At 40.5% G+C, this 22,727-nt stretch overlaps 1 protein-coding gene across 3 annotated transcripts in view; it reads left to right on the forward strand.

Moving 5' to 3' along the window:
- Positions 1 to 22,727, forward strand: part of DNAH8 (dynein axonemal heavy chain 8) — a 335,701-nt gene that overhangs the window by 290,951 nt on the left and 22,023 nt on the right. For all 3 annotated transcript variants that reach the window (XM_058733804.1, XM_058733802.1, XM_058733803.1), the window contains 2 exons: positions 1,297 to 1,457; positions 18,950 to 19,106. In XM_058733804.1, the coding sequence (XP_058589787.1) occupies positions 1,297 to 1,457; positions 18,950 to 19,106 (318 nt within the window). The remainder of the gene's footprint in view (positions 1 to 1,296; positions 1,458 to 18,949; positions 19,107 to 22,727) is intronic.

Consider the following 22,727-nt stretch of genomic DNA (forward strand, 5'->3'; position numbering starts at 1 on the left):
TCCAAGATAAAGCCTTACCTGACATCCAGCTGTCTATTCTTTCTTCCTGCTTTAAGCTTCCTTAGTGCTTTGCTTATTTTTGTTTCCTTTGGCTCTCCTCTTATTGCACTTTGCATTGTGGTTTATTATGTAATTGACCTATTCCTTCATTGGGTCACAAGCTCCTGGAAGGAAAGAACCATGTGTCACTCACCTTCTCATTCTGTTCCAGTCCTAAGCTCTGTGCCTGTGTGCAGGAGTTGACTAGGATGGAAATGGAGAGTGGGGTGGGGTGGGGAGGGGAGGAGACAGAAGAGTGAATCAGTTCATAGGTCATTTCAGAGTAATCACTGGACCTAAAAAGAGCTGGAAAAAGGATATGGAAGGAAGGGACTAGAGAAAGTATAACTGACTGAAGTAAAGCACAGTCCCCATCTCTTTTTTGCATTGAATCCTCCCAGTGATTCAGGCATCCTGCCTGCACTTCTGTTCCTCCTGCCTTCCCATTATTTCCCTTCCTGCTGAGAAAATTGCTCTGTTAGACACTGAAGTCATTGCCTCAAATCTGGCTCCTAGGCATTCAACATTATTTTTTTCCCCTCTTCAGAATAAGCCTATTCACACCAAGTATATATTTGTTCTCTTGCTTTTACATTACAGATAATCAATTCATATGGAATGAGAAAAGGATGTCTTAAGGCGAACAATAAGACGGTTGGATACATTTGCTTCTTGTGGCCAGGGACATAACTTAATTAACAGAGGGAGCTCTCCAGCTCAGGGCAGGAGGGGAGACAATTGTTAAGAAAATTTCCTGGCCTTGTGTGGTGCGCAGGGCTGCTGTGAACCACCCTGAGCACAGCACAGCCTCCCCCCGCCCACCCCAGCCCTGGCGCGAGCCCTGTTTGGGGGCAAAGGGAGGCGGTGGAAATGCCCAGATACTCTCTGGTGTTTGTGGTTATTGCTTTATCTCCTCTGCAGTGTGTTCCCATTAGTCTTCAAAAGTGGGATTGAGGGTCGTGAGTTTACTGGAGCAGAGAGCAGACTTGCAAGCCCGGCTCTCTCCTTTTCACTGTTAGCAAGTACCTTCTTTGGTGTCCAAGAGAGGCTAGGACTTCACTGTTTTTGTGCCGTGTGGCCTCTCTCTATTCTTCATACTTGTGCTAATTATTTCTGTCAGTGGTTTTCTTAAGGTATTTTCAAACCCAATATAAAAATATACTAAAATGGAAATAAGGTGACCCTTCCTTCCTTATAGTGGCAGTTCTCACTGAGATGTTCATCACTTTTATTTCTTCCATTTTCTCCCCCATATAGGTCTGGTTCAGTGAGAAGATGTTTGAACCATCGTTCCAGTTTTATACCGGGTATAAAATCCCCTTGTGCAAAACCCTGGATCAGTATTTTGAGTACATCCAGTCATTGCCATCCCTAGATAACCCCGAAGTCTTTGGGCTGCACCCTAATGCCGACATCACGTAAGTTCCTGGCATTTTTTATATTTTAAGGAATCATTTGTAACTCAGCCTGGCAGAGACTGTGCATTTCATTTTCTCTCTTAATTCCTCTCCTTTCACTTCTTTTTATTTTGCTGTGAAAAATATTGTCACTTCCTGTCCTCCAATTACACCTTTGTCATATCTTGGCCTCCTTTTCCCTCAGTAAATCCTGATGCTCCGGAGTTTATGACAATGCTAAAGCTCTAATTTATGCATTGATTATTTCTCCTCTGCCATGTCATAAAACCAGTTGGTGTTATTGGCATCGATGCCTTCCACTGATAGGACAATGGTCTCCCAGCTCCTTGCCTCTAACCACCCCCCCCCAAAAAAAATCCATTAAAAATAATGGTCATACTCATAAATATGGAGAACAAACTGAGGGTTCCTGGAGGGGCTGTGGGAGGGGGAATGGGCTAAATGGGTAAGGGGCACTAAGGAATCTACTCCTAAAATCAGTGTTGCACTGTATGCTAACTAATTTGAATGTAAGTTTAAAAAAATAAAAAATAAAATAAAATAAATAATGATCATAAACAGAGTCTAAAAAGACCAGGGGGATAGAGAGAGGAGGAGGAGGAATTGTGTTTCTGCTTGATCCTCTCTTTTGTGGCCCCTGTCTCCTTATTTCCTCACCTGCCTCCTTCTGTCACTAATGCCCACGATGGGCATAGAGCACAGAGCATGGATACAGAGCTGGGAGGAGAGGCTATGGGTCTCAGCTCAACATGAGGTCCCTGCTCTGGTCGCTGAGGTAAGAGATGATGAGTGAAGACACAAGAAATTCACCCAAATCCCAAGCCCCTTCTCGGACCCATCTTTTGGCTGAAGGAGCCTGAAAACAAGGCTATCCAGTTCCACAGAGAGGGCACCAAGAAGCCCCAGCTGGGATTCTCCTCCAGATGGTCATTGCCTCCGGCCCATCGATGAAGAACCATAAAGTTTGTGTCTAGGAGAGTGGTTTCAAGGAATGGGAGAAAGCGAGACTCCTCTGGCAGATTTTAAGCTGGGATGACCGATCGAGAAGGAGTGGGGTGTGCCTCTCTCCTAATCACTCACCTGCCGCTGCAGCTGTAACAACTCTGCAAAGGGGCACAGGCATTTCCCACCTTCCGGTTCCCTGCCCTTGCCCAGCATCCCTGGAGTCCCAACCTCCCTCTGCTGCGTTGTCTCTCTGCCCCTGAATATACACTTTGTCCCTTGCATGAGGCTTGGCTTCCTGGCTTTTGTCACCCATACAAATTCTAACCTCTCCAGATCCTCCCATCTCTCCCATGCTATTTTTCACCTTCAAAGATGTGGGCATGAGCCAGAAGAGCCGTGAATGGCTAACACTCTTCAGACCCTGTGATGGAACCATGATGCCTCTTTGGTGATGGCTCTAGCTGTTATTTGAAGAGGCTGTCATAAGTTAGCCGGAGACAGAAAAGAGGTGAAGAAGTAAAAAGGATTCCTTGGGGATCCATTTGGAATCAACTGAAACATGATCTGAAAGAAGGAACGCGGAGAAATAGTTTTACTTTGGCTGAAACTTTAAAAATCTGAGGCAGACTACGTCACTCCTCTGTTCAGAACCCTCCTAAAGCTCCTGTCTCACTCCATGTCAAGGTCAAAGGCAGACAGTGACCTACAGGTGACCTGAAAGCCCCAGTAAGACCACCTGCCCTCAGGAGGTTGGCCTCCTCTGCCCTTTCCCTCACTCACTGCTCAGCTTTAGCTCCTGCTAGCTTCCTGGTACTCAGGCCAGATGCCTTCCCCCGTCCCACCACCACGGGATACTTGTACTTCCTGAAACGTCCTTCCCCCTGGATATCATGGCTCACCTTTTCACCTCTTCTGACCTTTTCTTAAATGTCACCTTTCCAATGATGTCTTCCCTGGCTGCCCTATTTAAAATTTGCAGGTCACTCCCCAGCCCTCACCCCAGACTCTATCCTCCTTGCTACTTTTTTCTTTAGATTGTATCACCAACGGACATACTCCGTATTTACTTATTTATACTTGCTATCATCTACCTGCCATCATTAAACATAAGCACCATCATGTCTGAAACTTTTGTCTATTTTTACTGCATATCTCTAGTGCTAAACAGTGCCTGATGCTCAGGAAATATTTGTTCAATGTGCCGGCAATACTAAATTTCTCTGGGTTGTGAAGAATCTAATGAACGGGAATGGTCTTTAGAAATAGCTCATGAGTTCATGTGAATGGGCAGAAAAATGGCACTTGTCAATTAGTAATTGAAGCGGCTCACGTATGAGGACTCTGAACTTTGATTTCATCCTTGGCAAGAGTCCAAGGAGTCATTTAAAGCTGGTACCTAGAGAATCGGATCCTGTTGGGCGCTGTGTAGGATTCTGCCAAGGAATATATATTAAAGCAGGGTTGAAATCATCTCATCCTGACTTACCCATATGACTGTGGCAGTTTGGGCCGTCAGCTCTCAAGAAAGATAAACGAGAACTAGAGAAGGTCCAGGAGCACCTGGGTGGCTCAGTCGGTTAAGCATCCGACTTTGGCACAGGTCATGCTTTCACAGTTTGTGGGTTCGAGCCCCGCATTGGGCTCTGTGCTGACAGCGCGGAGCCTGGAGCCTGCTTCAAATTTTGTGTCTTCCTCTCTCCCTGCTCCTCCCCTGCTTATGCTCTTTCTCTGTCTCTCAAAAATAAATAAATGTTAGAAGAAGAAGAAGAAGAAGAAGAAGAAGAAGAAGAAGAAGAAGAAGAAGAAGAAGAAGAAGAAGAAGAAGAAAAGGTCCAGAGAAGTGCAACTAAAATGTAATCCAGATGGGAGACGATGGTAGAGATTTTTTTCCCTTGACTTTTTATTTTGAACTATTACAAACCCGCAGAAAAGTTGCAAGTACAGTCAACACTACAGACCCTTCACCCAGAGTCACCAATCGTTAACATTTTGTACCATTTGCATTTTCTCTTTCTGTATGTATATTTTTGTATATTTATATATCTACAGTTACATCTGTATGTGACCACATCTATTTCTGTGCGTGTGTGTGTGTGTGTGTGTGTGCGTGCGCGCACTTGTAACCCCTCTCAATGGACAGAGCTAAGAAATAAGCACTTTTAAAAACATCGTGAGCTAATACTAATAACTCCAATTCCAAATGTTCACCTCATGTCTCTTCCTTGTCTTCCCTCATTTCGGTATTGTTATCTCCTTTCTCCCATGGGAAGAACTCTGGTTCCCAGGAAGTTCAATATATTTACTCATTTGCTCCGAATCACTCCACCAATACCACTACCAACAACAAATGTATTAAGTGGAGGTCAAGATTTCTTTGCAGTTCTTTTTGTCCCTAGAATACATCCAGCTGAGGTTGTCAGAGTACTATATTCAAAACTCACTCAGATTGTTTTTTTCTGTGTGGTTACGCTATCAGTTAGGTAGATAGGTACATTCATTTGTTTCTGTTCATATTACACTGAGTTTTTGTCCCTCCTTGTTGGTTATTTTAAATATGTGAGACACAGGCATGGCTTGAAAGTCACAACTACATAATAAGGTATTCTCACACCTTTCCAACCCATTTCCCCTTTCCTCTATGGGCAAGCAAATGCATTCGTTTCTGGGTTATCGTCCCTGTTTCTTTTTTCTCATACATAGATACACATATGTTCTTATTACCTTTTTTCTTAAATGAAGTTGTCATACTATATATATATATATATATATATATATATATATATATATAATTTTGTGTCTTGTCTTCTCCAATTAAAAATGTATCTTGTAATCACTCCATTCTATGTTCCCATGTCTTCCTCACTATTTTTTTTTTTTACACCTGCATGCTCCTCCATTGTTAACATGTATAATAGTTTATTCATCCATTCTCCTATGGGTGTGCATTTAGGTTGCTTCCAATATTTTGCTACCCCAAATAATTCCTCAATTAATGATCTCATGGTTCTGGTTTCTCGTGTGGTTGGAGATGTATTTTTAGGGTAATTTGGTACAGGTAGAGTTGCTGTATCAGGGCTTAGTAAATATTGCCAACCCCCCTCCCATAGGGCTATTCACTCTCACCAACAACATGACGAGGCCCTTTCTTCACAGCCTCATCAACAGAGTGTGGGCGAAGCTTCTGAATTTTCACCAATATGACAAGTGAGAAATGGTATCTCGGCATAGTTTTAATTTGTATTCTCTTATTTTGAGTGAAATGGAATACGTTTCCCTATATTTGGAGGCTACTTAGACTGAGACTGTCTTGGAGACCCTGTGGATAAATCTGGATGTGGATTGACGCAGGCTGAGATGAGGGATGATGAGAGGATGGAGAGGGTAGAGCAAAGCTGCAGGACACGTCCCGATGGAGACTGGTACGATTTAGTGAGTAGAGAGAATCGTGTGTCGTTTTCATCCATTCGTTGCTATCTGAGGGGTAGAGAGCACAGCGAGCCTTCTGTGTCTTTTGGCAGCTCTCTTTACCACTCTGTCCAAAGGCCTATATGCCATCACTGGCAGGCATGCTATAGATGCCTCAGCTATCTTTTCCCAAAATCGAGTGTCAGGATCTTGCAGTCTCTCATCACACCTCACTGAGTGAGGTCAAGTAGAAACTGCTGGGCCTCTGCCTTAAATCTCCTAGACAACTAGTTGGCCTGTAAGACCTGTGGCCCTCCTCCCCTGATCCCTCTTCATTCTTAACTTCCCACCTGGTCCGCCCTAGGGTCTTCCCCACTCACACCTCTACTCCTCCTCCCAGGGACTGTGGTCCATTTTTGGTTCCTGCTCAGATAGTAGCTCTGCGCTTGGTCATTTTCTTAGTCTCTGGATGAGCTTTGCCCTAGGTTTGATTCTTCTTTCCTCTGGGCTCTGAAATATGTGGTGTCTGGGGTTGTAGACATTTGAGCGGACCTTCCTGGAGAGCTGCACTCCAACCCCTCGCTGTTCCCTCACCAGCCACCAGGAGGCAGTAAGCAATAGCAAATGAAGCTTCTCAGCTAAAACCTACCCCTGGTCTCCTAAGGCCACCCTTCCCATTCCAGCAAGAAGTGACTCTCCCAAGTTCTGCGTGAAATGAAAGAAGGAATTGAAGCCTCCCCTGACATTTCTGGTCTGGTGGCTGGGATGGTGGTGGAGTTTGAAACAGGAGTGCATTCGAGGGGACATTGCAGAGTCCTGTTTGGGTGTGTTGAATTAGGAAAGACCAAGGGATGTCAGAGTGGGGAAGAAACGTGGATTGGAGCCCAGGTGAGAAGTTTCAAGGTATTTGTACAGAAATAATACTCGAAGGTACAAGAGGGGGGTGGACTCTCTAAGATACAGTGAGCAATCTGTGTGAATGTCCCCAGCTAGAAGAATCCTGATCAGTTTATCTGGTTGTGCACCCTGTTCAACAGTACTCTTTCAGATGAGCTCATGGGCTGTCATTGGGCCATGGTGGGGAACTCTATGTCCCTGCTTATAGAATCTGCACTCTGAAGTTAGCATCCACAAATTTGAGAGAAGAGAGAAATTTGCAAAAAGAGATAATGATTCTTTCTCTTCCTTAAGAATGCAGGATCCCTGAGGAGGGTGGGTGGGAAATACAGCTGAATAAATGCTTTAAAATAAGTAAAATCTTTCCCAAGAGCTTAGATACCTTGGCGACAGAAACCATAAAAATGCATAGTTTATTCACATTTTATTATCTAGATTTATAAGCTACCAAGGACTCTGCAAATTCAACTATCTCAATGTCAGAAACTGTTATTTATTTTCGCTCTTTTTCTCATTAACGATTATGCATATTTTTCTACCTTCTGAAATTTATCAGATGTCTTATTACAACTTTTATATTCATTTGTATGCAGGATGAATTTAATTGTATTCCTTTTGGCATTAGCTGAAATTCGAGTTTCAGATTTTTATTAAAAATGTATGTTTATTGTTATCTCATATGCAAAGATGTATATGAACGTAGGCTGATTTGGATGTGATAGTGCACTAATATCTCATTAGATGGTTAATTGCTTATTTATAGACAGTTCTGTTTTGCATTTGTTTTGCATTTTTATTAGCCAAGACCCCGACTGCCACCCAACAGGGGTGACCTAGACAATTGCCCCAAACCACCAAGCTACAAGACCAATATGAGCTTCTTCCCATACTTAGCTCCAAAGAGAAATTTTCTTCTAGAAGTAACTTGGAACCAAAGCTCTTGGAGTATTATAGTTCTCGTTCTTCTCAGAACATTTATAGGGACTGTTTTCCTGAAAGCCTGAAAGGCTTTTGAGGCATATAGAGATATTCACAGTTCTCCATAATAGCTAGCTAACTAAGCTTCTGCCTTTCCTCACTCAGCAAGCATAAAATCACATTGTGGATAAAGAAATGTGAGTTGTACAGCCCTGGCATCCTGTGCCTCATAAAATATGTGGTGGGGAGGTGATCTGGAGATCTTGTCTAGCTCTTCTGCAAAATGGGTCAGCTTTTCAGGACTTCATACCCACATCCATGTCCTGAGGACTATTTTCATATCACCTCATAAAAAAAAAAAATGAAATCACCCACCGAGAAAATGACTTCTTAGGCGAGATCTAGCCGCAGTAACATATCCATTGGCCCCTCCCTGGAGCACTGGTGAACATGGCCAGTGCCGGCCAAGAGCATGATGGTCATGTCTGCAGTGGTGTCCACTGTTGGCACTCAGCCTCTGGTGCAGAGTGTATTTCCAAAGAGGCAACAGACTGGAGGTGAGCCAAGAGCTCCTGAGAATCACAGATAGGAGGTCTTTCCCTTGTTTTGTTTGGAGTTAGAACAGGCACAAAGAATGAACTCTGATTTTTGTTGTGTGAATGGAAATTTACTGTGGTTTTATTCTCCTCAACCTTTAAAGATCTGTGCTTAAATATCATACTGAAAACAGTTGTCCTTTACCCTCAAATGATGTCTTTCTGATTCTCCTGTGTTTTGAGAGCGTATGACTTATATACGTTTCCCTTTGTATGTGGAAACGTGCCAGGAAGTAGGTAATGATAGTAGGTAACGTGCCAGGAAGTGATAATGATAATTTACTATGCTTTTACCATAAGAAGAAACAAATAATTAAATTTTCATGCCCTTTAAATATTGGAGAATTGCTCTCCTTTACATTTGAGGTTTAATAAAAGTCAAGCCAATTGGCCTGAATTCAACAAACAAATATTTATTGAGAACTTACTTGGTAGCCAACTCAGGATACAGAGATTAGTAAAATGCAGTCCTTGCCCTTGGAGGTCATCATGTATTAGGGAAAATAAATGAGTGGCAAATGGTTATGTAATACAACATGACAGACTCTAAAATCAGGATTATATAGCACACACACACACACACACACACACACACACACACACAATGCTATGAGAACAAAGGCGAAGGAGCAGTAAATTGCAGCTTAGGTATTAAAGTTAAGCTATCGAGAGAGGCCTCCTCTGAGCTGTGACTCAATGAATGTGCAGGAGTTCTCAGGGGAGGGTAGGATTAGGGAGGAAAGGACTGTAGCCCTGGGGACAAGAAAGACAGCGCAAGGAAAGAGGAAGATAATGAGCAGTAAAGGGCGTATACAGATATCGAGTCATCAAAATTGTACACCTTAAATATATATAATTTTTAAAAAATTAAAAAAATAAAATGATTGAGCATAGTGAAAATAAAATGCATAGCTTAGGGCACATACATGGAGGAGCAGTCCAAGGAGGGGCATGACGGTGTAAAGTGTGTGCGTGTGCTATGTGTGCGGGACCAAGTCCACCCGAGTCTGGAGCGTGGTGGAGAGGGGATTCAAGAAAGGAGCAGCCTAACCGTGAGGCTGATGCACATGCAGAGACTGTTTTTCCAAGATGTGGGGCACCATGAAGATGCTGGAAATTTCTAGATGGATGCTAGAAGTGATGTGGAAATAGGCCTTGGAAACCAAGAAGAGCTGGAGAGTGGCATCAGGTGGAGACTATCTCTGAAGTCTGTAGATCAGCAGCTGGGTGAAGACATTGATATTGTTAAAAGGAGATGGGACAGACTGGGGCGAAGGGAGAATGGGAACAATGAGGTGGGTTTTGGAACTGTTTGATTTAACTAACAGGGAGTCCTGGGAGTCAGCAGAAATATGGATATGTGGAGATTATGATAAAGCCAGAGGTTTCATGTTATCCAGACTTGCTTGGAGTTTCACAGCCCTCAGTGAGACAGTGACAGTGATACCTACATCTTCTTTAACACAGCAGTCTGCCAACATTGTCTGTCTTTACTGTATCTAATGCTAGAATAAGATCTAATGCTAGAATATAAATCACATAGAAGTTTACATTTCTGAGAACTGTGTATAATAATATGTGGATCCTTGACTTTTGATGACTCCATTTTGTTGTCACATTAGCTATTTTCATAGGTTTTCCCCTTAGGAGTTACTTGTATCTTATACTTTATATGACTTTTAAAAACTGGGATAGCACCATACTTCAAAATTCAGGAATGAGTTGCAAGTGCTTTTTGTCCCATCTTACTAGAATTTTTAATTACCAATATACATGTTCAATTTTGTGTGTGCCTGATTTGGTCATCTTTCAACTTTTTAAATGAATGTCTTTGGGAGGATATTCTAAAACTCCCAACAGCTGAGTAGAGGTTGCTCATCAAAAAATAATCAAAAATGAATTTTAAATTCTGTGTAAAATTATACAAAATCAATTTTCATTTAATTTTATTCAACATCAGCTTTTACCTTATTGGCCCTTATTGTGAAACTCATATGTTTAAAGGTAATATGGAGTTAATACACCAACTCTGGTTGGGTTACAAACATTCACTGGGTTTGACAAAGAACCCTCATAATCACTGTAGCTGACTGTAAGTCCAGCTCATAGAGCATAGTGGCAGATGTATTTACCTTAGCCACAACTTTTGGAAAGGATGCAGTTGTTTGGATATGTACATTTGGGGCCAGATGCATTATTCTACCTGCTAATCAAATGAAAATTCTTGCAGAGTCTGGGTGGCTCAGTCAGTTGAGCATCCAACTTTGGCTCAGGTCATGATTTCCTGGTCCATGAGATCGAGCCTCTCATTGGGCTCTGTGCTGACAGTTCAGAGCCTGGATCCTGCTTCAGATTGTGTCTCCCTCTCTCTCTGCCCCTCCCCCCACTCTCACTCTGTCTCTCTCTCTCTCTCTCTCTCAAAAATAAATAAATATTTTTAAAAACCTTAAAAAAAGAAAATTCTAAAGACACAGCCTCTCTTTCACTCTTCAGCTGATTTCCTAATTGAATTAAAGGCTAGCTGAATAGAATTTCCTCTGTTGACACAAGATGTGGCTTTTTCATAAGCAAAGAAGCCTGGGTAATTTTAGCAGTAGCTCCTTAGTGAGTAAATTTGCACAATTCATGCTAGAGATGAAAAAGAGAAAGGTGTAATTCTTTCTTTCCAAATGCTGTGAGGAAAGGTAGAAGGGGGCCTTTCTGGTGGGGCACAAAGATTACTAGGGATTTGTAAGATGCGTTTCAATGAACCTCAGACATTTGTCACTGATTCATCTCTGTTGAGTCCATGGTGGGCTTTGCATCTGGGGGCTTATTTTTTCTCATTTTCAAAATGAAAATGGTCTTAATACTCTTTATTATAAAAAATCATACTTTCTTACTGAGAAAAACAAACATTGTAGAAAGCAGAAAGTAATAATCACAGCACAAGCTCATACAAAAATCCCACTATAAAAATACCCTTCCAGATCTTTTCCATGCTTACATGCACAATGTTAACAGAATATTAGGTTTTTGTAACACGCTATTTTTTTTTTAATCGAAGTATAGTTGACACACAATGTTATATTAGTTTCAGGTTTACAATAACATAGTGATCTGACAACTCTATGCATTATGCCTTGCTCACCACAAGTGTAGCTACAATTTGTCACCATACAACGCTGTTACAATCCTATCGACTATATTCACATGCTATACCTTTCATCCTCGCGACTTATTCATTCCATAACTGGAAACCTGTACCTTCCACTCCCCTTTACCCAATTTGCCCATCCTCCCAACCCCCTCTGCTCTGGCAACCACCAGTCTGTTGTCTTTTTTCATGCGTCAGTTTCTGCTGTTTTGTTTTGTTTTGTGTTTTTAGATTCCACATGTAAGTGAAATATGGTATTTGTCTTTCTCCATCTGATTTCTTTCACTTATCATAATACCCTGTAGGTCCATCCACGTTATCACAAATGGCAAGATCTCATTCTTTTTTATGGCTGAGTAATAATTTTAATTGCAGCATTATTTACAATAGCCAAGATATAGAACCAACCTAAGTGACTATTGATTGATGAGGCATATGTATACAGTGGAGTATAAAACAGAATGTTTCATAAAACAGAATGTACCATGCTATTTCATTCCGTAATCTCAATTCAATAACCTCAACTTACCAATTAATAGAGAGCTACATCACATTTTTACTGACTGTATAGATTTTTATAGGGCTTTACCAGGATTTATTATTACAGATACCATTACAAACAGCCTTGTACATACATCTTTGTACACTTGTTATTTAAAAAAAAACTGATTGTTAAATACATGAGTATTTATAACATGTGTATAAAATATAAAATGTTGCTTATTTTGCACCACCATTTCTATATTTTGCTCCATCTTCCTTGTCTTTGACTTCTTGCTGAATATGAATTTTTTTCATTCTACTTTTATCCCTGTGCTAGTTTGGAATTTATGTACTATTTCTATTTTTTTACTGGTTACCCTAGAAATTTTAACATCCAATATTAATTAAATGTAAAATTAGTATCTTGGGGCACCTGGGTGGTTTAATCAGTTAAGCATCCGACTTCGGTTCAGGTCATGATCTCAACGTTTATGGATTCAAGCCTCGTGTCAGGCTCTGTGCTGACAGCTCAGAGCCCGGAACCTGCTTTGGTCAGATTCTGTGTCTCCCCTTCTCTCTACCCCTCCCCTGCTTGTACTGTGTTTCTCTCTCTCCCTCTCTCTCTCTCTCTCTCTCTCAAAAATAAATAAACATCAAAAAATTTTTTAATTAGTATCTTTACCCTCCTCTCAATAAAAATCTCTTAGGTAATTTTAACTATAGTTACTCACCCCCTGGCACCCCAGTATTTTAATTTTATCTTTTGTTTTATAAACCCACAATTAAAAATATAATTATTGTTTTATGCCATAATCATGTTTACATTTGCCCATGCATTCACCCAATCTTTGCTACCACAAACCTTCCACCAGAATAATTATCTTTTCTGAAGTGTATCCTTTAGAGTTTCCTTCAGTGTCTTATTTTGCCCTCCTTTGTAAAAACAAACAAACAAAAGAGCACCTTATTGACTTACAATTTGCCTATCATAAATTGATTCATTTTCAGTGGTCAATTCAATTATTTTTATTAAGTTTACAAACTTCTGTGACTATCACCCACCACCTAATTTTAGAATATTACCATCACCCCTGAAAAGAATCCTCATGTAAGTGGATTCCTCATGTAAGTACAGATTCCACATGTAAGTGAAATATGGTATTTGTCTTTCTCCATCTGATTTCTTTCACTTACCGTAATACCCTGTAGGTCCATCCATGTTATCACAAATGTCCATTTGTAATCAGTTCTCACTACCACCCCCACTCAGCCTTAGGCAACCACTTATTTACTTTGTGTCTCTATAGATTTGCCTTTCTGGACATTTCCTGTAACTGGAATCATATACTATGTGGTCTTTGGTGGATGCATTCTTTCACTTAGTATAATGTTTCTGAAGCTCACCCGTGTTGTAGCATGGATCAGTACTTCATTGCTTTTATTGTCAAACAGTATTCCAATATATGAACATACCACATTTTGTTTATCTATTTAAAAGCTGATGAACATTTGGGTAATTTCCACTTTTTGCTGCCATGAACATTCCCGTACAAGTCTTTGTGTAGATATGTCTTTTCATTTCTCTTGAATAGATAATTGGAAATATAATTATTGGATAATATGTTTAACCTATTCTTAACATCTTTAGAAACTACTAAATTGTTTTCCAACTTGGCTGCACCATTTTACAATACCCTCCAACAATGTATGAGGGTTCAAGTTTCTCTGATTCTTGCCAACACTTGTTATTGTCTCTTTTTTATTATAATCATTCTTGTAAGTCTGAAGTCCTATCTCATTGTGGTTTTAATTTGCATTTTTTATGTAAATAATGAGCATCTTTTCATGTGTTTATTGGCCTTAATATAGATTTTTTTTGTGAAATGTCTGTTTAAATTTTTTGTGTTGTGTTCATTCATTTTTTTTTTTTTAGTGTTTATTTATTGTTGAAAGAGAGACAGAGCATGAGCAGGGGAGGGACAGAGAGAGAGGGAAAAGAATCTGAAGCAGACTCCAGGCTCTGAGCTGTCAGCACAGAGCCTGACACAGGGTTTGAATTCACAAACTGCAAGATCATGACCTGAGCTGAAGTCGGACGCTTCACTGACTAAGCCACCCAGGCGCCCCTATTCTTGAAAGATAATTTTGCTTGGTATACAATTCTTGTTTAATAGTTATTTTATCCTAACATATGTAGCACACTCTGCCATTTTCTTCTGGCTTCCATTGCTGTTGTTGAGGATTGGCCATCAGTCTAATTGTCATTTCTTTCTAGATAATCTTTTTTCTCTCTCGTTGGTTTTAAGATACTCACTTTGTTTTGAGTGTTTTACAATTTCACTGTGATATGTCTACATATGATTTCTATTTATTTATTTGTTTATCCTACTTAGGAGGCATTGAATTTCCTGAACTTGAGGATTGATTCAAGTCTTTCATCAATTCCCAGTCATTATTCTACCCCTTATTATCTTTTTTATTCTCTCTCTTCTATCTTTCTGAAGCTTGCCTGAGATGTATGTTGGAACGTATCACTCTATCCTATATGTCTCTTAACTTCTCTTTCACATTTCCTGTTTGTTTTCCCCTCTGTGGCATTCTGGATAATGTCTGCAGATCTATTTTCTGGTTTCCTAATTATTTATTTGGCTGAATCTAATCTGCTATTTGACTCATTGTTAACTGTTATGGTGGGCAGAATAATGACCCCCAAAGATATCCACATCCCAATCCCCAGAACCTGTATATATGTTACCTTATGTGGCACAAAGGATTTTACAGGTTTTCTTAAGGGTAAGGACCTTGAGATGGGGATGTTATTGTAGAATATCAAAGGTCCAATTTAATCAAATGAACCTTAGAAGTGGGAGATGGAGGAGGAAGAGTGGGTCAGAGAGATGAAATAGAAGCAGGGGGAAAGATACAAAGCAAGAAAGGAACTTGACCTGCCTTTGTGATCTTTGAAGATATAGGAAGGGGGCCAGGAACCAAAGGATGCAGATGGCCTCGAGAAGCTAGGAAGGGCCCTCACCTGACAGCTAGCAAAGAACTGGGGACCTCAGTAAGAAAGTGAATTCTTGTAGCAACTCAAATGAACAAGGAAATGGATCTTCCCCAGCAGCCTACAGAAAGGAACTCAGCCATGCTGACAATTTGATTTTAGCCCAATGAGTACTATGTCAGGTTTATTAACTAAAGAACCGTAAGATAATAAATTTATGTTGTTTTAAGCTTCTTATTTTGTGGTAATCTGTTCTAGCAGCAATAAAAAACTAATACAGGTTTTCAATTTTAATATTTTAAAAAATTTCCAGAGGTTCTATGCTATTCATGTTTAGAGTTTCCTGTTTCATACTTACATTTTAAATCATCCTTTTTTTCCTCTTAAATTTTTATTAAAATTCAAGTTAGCTAACATACATGCAGTATCAATCATCCTTTTTTCCCCCCCTGATATAATAAAAACATCTTTGTAACATACATCTGAAAATGTATTATCTGTGATCTTTGTAGGTTTGTTTCTGCTTTCTGTTGTTTCTACTGGCTCTTGCTCAGAATAAAAATTCTTGTTTAGTTTCTTCATGGTTTCTGTAAGTAGTTTTGATTGTGAACTCAAATCTGTTGGAAATTAACTGTTGGATTCTTTGAGACCTTGTTGTGGGCACATTATTCCAGGACAGGTGTGTGTTTGGTTTTACCAGCTGCCACATAGAACTTCCTAAAAATACCTTAAAATAAATTTTTGGTTTGAGGTTTTTAAAATCACATAGATGATATGAATGAATGTTGATTAATGCAACAAACCTAGTGACTTAATAAGTAACAGGCTGGGGCACCTGGGGTGGTCCAGTCAGTTGAGTGTCCAACTCTTGATTTTGGCTCAGGTCATGATCCCAGGGTCGTAGGATTGAGCCCCATGTTGGGTCTGCATGGAGCCTGCTTGGGATTCTCTCTCCCTCTCCCTCTGCCCCTGCCTTACTCTTTCTCTCTTTCGATAGATAGATAGATAGATAGATAGATAGATAGATAGATAGATGATAGATGATAGATAGAATTCACAGGAAGAGGCAGTTCAAGATAGCAGCATGGGAATATCCTGAACTAACTTACCCCCACAGAGACACCAAATCTACAGCTACATATGAAGCAATTCCTTCTTAAAAAGACCTGAAAACTGAGTAGCTGCTCCACAATGAAGCATGAAAGAGCTACATTGAGATGAATAAGAGAGGCACAGATCTTGTCTCACCCAAAACCCTGCCCCTGGCACAGTGACACATCATTGAGAGGGATCTCATAAATACAGAGCTTCTCCTTGGGAAGCAAGGAGTTTGTGCCCCACCTCAGGTACTCCAGCTGTTGGGACCTGTACCAGAGAGACAGACCCCAAACTTCCTGGCTTTTAAAACCAATGGGGCTTATGTCTGAAAGACCCAAAGGGCTGTAGGGATTCAAGAACAGGGCTCTTATGCAGACTCACTCACCCCTTGATTCAGAGCAAAAAACAGCAGTTTGAAAAGCACTTAGATCATATGTGAAGGAGATTCACCTGCTAATCTTAAGGCATCTGCTAGAGAGGCAGGGACCTGTTGGGACTATCACTAAGGACGGTGACACTGGTTGGCCTTACTAGTGCTATTAGGGATATTCGAACCCCAGCGCTTTTCTGTGGCCCTGCTAAAGCCAGCAGACATCCCACACAGAGGATATTCCTGCATGCCTAGCTCCAGTGGCCAGGATCGCTTGCATTTCTGGGCCCCACAGGACTGAAACAATTAGAAGGACAGTTCTTAATAGGCTTCCTCCCACAAGGCATGGCACACGCAGCAGACCAAAACACAACCTCAGTCTTCCTGTGAAAAAGGCCTTATTTACTTATTGGCTGTCAACATAAAACAGACTGCGATATTTATAGGCTGTTATATGTGAGACTCATGGTAACAAAACAAAAGTCTGTAGTAGATACACAAAAGATAATGGGAAAAGAATCTAAACATAACACTGCAGCAAGTCATCAAACCACAAGAGAAGAGAGCAGAAGAGGAAAAGGACAGGGAAGAACTACAAAACAATCAGAAAACAATTAACAAAATAGCAATAAGCACATACCTATCAATAATTACTTCAAATGTAAATGGGCTAAATTCTCCAATCAAAAGACATAGAAAGTTAGAGAGGGAGGGAGGCAAACCATAAGAGACTCTTAAAAACTGAGAATAAACTGAGGGTTGATGGGGGGTGGGAGGGAGGGGAGGATGGGTGATGGGTATTGAGGAGGGCACCTGTTGGGATGAGCACTGGGTGTTGTATGGAAACCAATCTGACAGTAAATTTCATATTATAAAAAAAAGACATAGAGTAGCTGAATGGATTAAAAAAAGACACATCTATGCTGCCTTCAAATGTAAGAGCACACACAGACTGCAAGTGAAGGAACAGAAAGTGATGGTTTATGCAAGTGGAAACTGAAAGAAAACTTGGGTAGTTACATCAGACAAAATAGACTTTTAAACAAAGACTGTAATAAAAGACAAAGATGGTCATTACATAATGATAAAGGGGTCAATTCAACAAGAAGATATAACATTGGTAAATATTTGTGCACCCAACTTATAAGCACCTAAGCAAATACTAACAGACCAAAAGGGAGATATTGACAGCAATACAGCAATAGTACAATAGTACAATGCAATACAGTAATAGTAGGCGACTTTAATATCCTACTGACTTTAATATCACACTGATGCACACACACCATCTGTGTGTCCAGACCCACCCATTTCTTTTTTTTTTTTTTAATTTTTAAAATATTTATTTATTTTTGAGAGAGAGACAGAGACAGAGCATGAGTGGGAGGAGGGGCAGAGAGAGAGGAGACACAGAATCGGAAGCAGGCTCCAGGCTCTCTGAGCTGTCAGCACAAAGCGCGATGTGGGGCTTGAACTCATGAATCGTGAGATCATGACCTGAGCTGAAGTCAGACGCCTAACTGACGTAGTCACTCAGGCACCCCTAGGCCCAGCCATTTCAAGACAAAAACTAGGTTTGTAGCCTTCAGAGCATCTGGTTGACCTAGAAGAGATATAGAGAGAACAAAAACAAGGGAGAGACACAGACTATTCTCTTTTAAAGCATTCTATTCTGTTCCTCCACATCAGGTATTAAAGTGGTATTGACAAATACACCCCTCTTCCACTAGACAGAGAAAGGCACCAAGGTGGGGCGGGGGGAACCTGTTCACCACCATATTCTAGCACCTAGCTCAGTGCCTGGTATATAGTAAATCTTTATTTGGGTACATGGATTTTAATTTAATTTAATTTACTTTTTTAAAGTTTATTTATTTACTTGTGAGAGACAGAGAGGCAGAGAGAGAGAGAGAGAGAGATAGAATCCCAAGCAGGCTCCACACTGTCAGCATGGAGCCTGATGTGGGGTTCGAACTCACAAACCATGAGGTCATGACCTGAACCTAAACCAAGAGTCAGATGCTTAACCGACTGAACCACCCAGGTGCCCCTGGACACATGGATTTTAAAGATGAGTGGGATTTTTAGACTGGTGGAGCAGATGGATGCCAATAGATTACTTTGGAAATCATAAAACCAGTGGTAAAGTGAGAAAACAAAACAGAAAAAAAAACACAATGAAATGTTAATAATTTGTAATTCACAGAGGAATTATGAGTGATTCTCTTTGACCTAACAAATTACCATATAATTATAGATTCTTATGACCAGTCTTTAAGTGGGAGAAAATAAAAGGAGGTGTGTTGGTTGTCCAGCATGAGGTTTGCAGGTTAGTGACAAGCAAAATTGGATAGTACTGCTTTGGGTTGCCAAGAACATTTGTGGAATCTCTTTCTCTGAAGATGGAGACCCTTTCATTTCTGTAATGTTCACCATGTCTTGTTAGGAGGCAATAGTTAGCAGGCAGAATGAATCTCTATTTTTTTTCATTCCTGTGGGTTGATTATAAAGTTTCCTTCCCTCCACCCCCCTCCTTTTTCTCCGTGTGGCTTGAAGTGATCGTATCAGTTCATTTTAGCTTTAATAATTATCTCTGAAGGTACATTTCCCTGCTACATTCTGAACAGTTCACTCTTTTATCAGGTATCAGAGTAACACTGCTTCTGCTGTTCTTGAAACAATTACCAACATTCAACCCAAAGAGAGTGGAGGGGGAGTCGGAGAGACCCGGGAAGCCATTGTTTATAGATTATCTGAAGATATGCTGAGCAAACTGCCTCCTGACTACATTCCTCATGAGGTAAGCCATGCCCTGGTGTGTACAGGGCTATCTTCGGGTTCCACAAAGTTGAGGGAGATCCTGGGACCTCCCTCTCTGCTCATTTCCACTTCCTTTGCAACTCCTTCTTTTACCCTTGTGACCTTCCCTTCCTTGCCCCTTCTCAGGCATCCTGCAAATTGTGATCTGCACTTTTCTTTATTACCCTCTACTCCACTTTCTCTTTCAATCACCTTTTCTCTACCCTTCTCCATCCCTGTGTCTTTTGATACCAAGATATCTTACCCATCTAGGCTTTGTCCATTCTTTGAACTTACCCCTTGTTTTTGTCCCTTGTAGTCTCACAATCCTCCCAGTCAGGTAATAGGAAAGCAGACCATTTAAACGAATTCACTCCCGGTGTGAATGGCAATAATTTTCTACTTCTTGAACCTCACAGTTGTTTGCTTATTAATCTAGATAAGTTTTTCTCAATTTTTTTTTAAAATCTCAAGACCGCTTTACAAAATGAGGACCCAAACAGCTTTTGTTAATGTGAGTTATAACTACTGATATTTAATATATTAGGAATTTAAATGGAGACATTTCAAAAATATGTATTAGTTTATTGTTAAATAAGAGTAATAAACCCCATTACATGTTAACATAAATAACATTTTTATTAAAAAGTAAGTATGGGGGAGCCTGGGTGGTTCAGTCAGTTAAGCATCTGACTCTTGATTTCCGCTGAGGTCATGATCTCCTGGTTCGTGGGTTCAAGCCCCACATAGGGCTCTGTGCTGATAGTGTGGTGCCTGCTTGGGATTCTCTCTCTCCCTCTCTGTCTGCCCTTCCCATGCTCATGCTTTCTCTCTCGCTCGCTCTCTCTCTCTCTCTCTCTCTCTCTCTCAAAATAAATAAACATGAACAAAAATAATTATGTTTTCCAAGATAAAAATATTCATTGAGAATAATGGTATTGTTTTACATTTTTGCAAATCTCTCTAATGTCTCATTTAATAGAAGGCAGGTGGATTTTCATATCCACATGGTTGTGATACTACATGTCCTGTAGCCCTGGAAACCTTCACTGTATACTCCTGAGAGAAGAAGAGTCAAAAAGTCAAGTGATATCCTAGTATTACTATGAAAATAGTTTTAACTTTGTGGACCCCCAAAAGGATCTCAGGGCCTTCAGGGGTCCCAGGCCACACTTTGAGAATTGCTGATCTAAAAAAAAAAAAAAGTCTCTCTAACTATAGTGAGATTTCTGGGTGGTTGAAAGTTCTGTGAAAAGTCCTCCAACTTGGTCTTCTTCCTGCAAGAAGACAGGGTTGTGTCCTCTGGCCATCCAGGGCCTCCTCTCTGCTGTTCTCAGTGTCCTCTCCTCACTGCTGGTGGGCAGAGCCTCACCTGAGCCCCAGATGGGGCTGAGTCAAGTTTAGCTCTTCAACCAAGAAGTGAGAGGCTAATGCCCTAGTGCTAGTGTAACTGTGGTCTTGTGTCTACTCTGTCCTGCTTCCTCAAGTCTGGGAAAAATGAACTTGTCAGCTGGGAGCCCTTAGGATCCTTGATCTACAGGCTTCCCACTGCAGTGAGTACCCCCAAAACTAAAACAAAACAAAACAAAACAAAACAAAACAAAACAAAACATTTTCTTCACTCTTAAAACAGTTTTTGTTTCCATTATGTAGATAAGTACCAAGACATTTGGCCAAGATACTGAAATCAGTTGCTTCACATAGAGATAGATATAGTAAGGGAAGGAAATATTTTTTTAATGGATACAATATACTTTCAACGGTCCATTGTAAGTGATCTTCAGAAGGCAGATGGGGCATAAAACCTACCTTCAGAGATTTTAAAAATTGGCATGTGGAAGTGAAATAAAACTCACTCTAGATGCCTAGACCACAGGCTGGTATACCAGAGGAGGCTTCTAAGATCTTGGGATAATTTGAGGTGTCCAGGGTTGGTTGGGGCCATTCCTCTGAGTTCTCTGTGCTGGCAACATCCTAGCAGGAACTGAGTGTGAGGGATGTCATTAGGTGGGTTGCTAAATGGGAAGGAGTTTGTACTGAGGCATCTAAAACTGCTTCCTCTTTCAAGATCACTTACCTTTTAGTGTCCTTTATTTTACTGAAGAAAGAGATTTGTTCTTGAAAATGTGGCTGTGAAGTGAATTTTATAAATTATAATTATACTATTGACTTTCATAGTAAAAATGGAGCCACATTACTGAAGAAAAGACTACTTGGTCCCAGAAATATAATGAAAATCCTATGTAAGACTGCAGCAAATCTTCCATCTTATTAATAAAAAGATAATTTGGAGCTGGAACAATAACCATACTCAAAATAAAATCAGTACTAAAATTATATTTTCAAGAGTTAAGTTTTTCCTAAGCTTGACTCTATTGCAAAAGAAGTTTCTCCTTTAAAACGGTAAGTAGTGTAAAGCAATTTGTTTGAGGCTGTTAGCATACTAAAAAATACCTACCTGGCCTGTTGATTTGACGTTGTAGCCAATACCTGGGCTTAATTTCCCACATATGGGGGTTGCAAAAGTATTTCCATAATTTCCTTTCTCCTTCAGTGTGAATTTCTACACAGTAGTCGTGATTTAAAGGGGGTGATATATATGCTCTTCAGCCACTGGAGGCTGAAGGGCCTGAGCTGAGAATGAGGCAGTGGAGCCTGCAAAAATGTAAGTTCTAGAACCAGGAATTTGAGAGAATACCTGAAGGTTGGTATGGTGAGTGGGTTAGGGACCTCCACTGGCATGTTTGACTGGGATTTATATCATTCGCTCTGCCTGCCCAGATATTCCCATCCAGGCTGTTCCTTTTTATACCACTGCTTCCCTGAGTTTGTGCTTCCCCTTTTCATCCTTCACCCACTAGAAGTGGCCCAACTGCAGGAAAACAGAGGTGTCCATTGCTCAGTGGGACACTTTAGCACCATGCTAGCAAACCTAGCATGTAAAATGAGAAGGATGGAACAGATGAACTTGAAGGCCATCGTCTCTAACATTCCATGACTCAGGATGGGGCAGTGGGCATCTCCAGCAGAGAACCTACAGTTGAATGGCTTTCTGGTGATTCTGCAGACTGGTACATCAGTCTAAATTCTCTCCCACTCCATGTGCCTATCCTTACCCCTCATGTACTGGCATCTCTTTGATAGTGGCCAGCAGAAGGTTCAGATCTCTGTATGAGCTCTTGCCAGGACTCACAGTCAATCTTTTCTTGGGCATAGGACACTAGATTGAAATGTGTATATATATTGGCTTATTTTCCAATAATTGTTATATTTTATTATTCCCACAACCAGATGCTTTTATATTGATCTCTTCAAAATGGTCAATAAATGATATACCCCAAAAATAACAAAAGACAGGTGCTTAATGGCTCTCCCACGAAGTCAAATATTTTCATTGATTAGATTAGGAAAGGCTCTCTTTAGTTGCCCTGGCCAAGGCAACAGTGATCTTAGGACACTGCAGCCAATCGTTCATTGGTAACTGCTCTGTAAAGATTTTGTCTGTATTAACTTTCTGTGACATTTCTAATAACAACTCTGTAAGCATTATGAAAAAAAATATTCCAAACTGTACTCTTATAAAGGTTAGATTGCAAAGGAATATTTAACTGACACTTAGTAC

Source organism: Neofelis nebulosa, chromosome 6, assembly GCF_028018385.1.
Source record: "Neofelis nebulosa isolate mNeoNeb1 chromosome 6, mNeoNeb1.pri, whole genome shotgun sequence".
Taxonomy (NCBI): domain Eukaryota; kingdom Metazoa; phylum Chordata; class Mammalia; order Carnivora; family Felidae; genus Neofelis; species Neofelis nebulosa.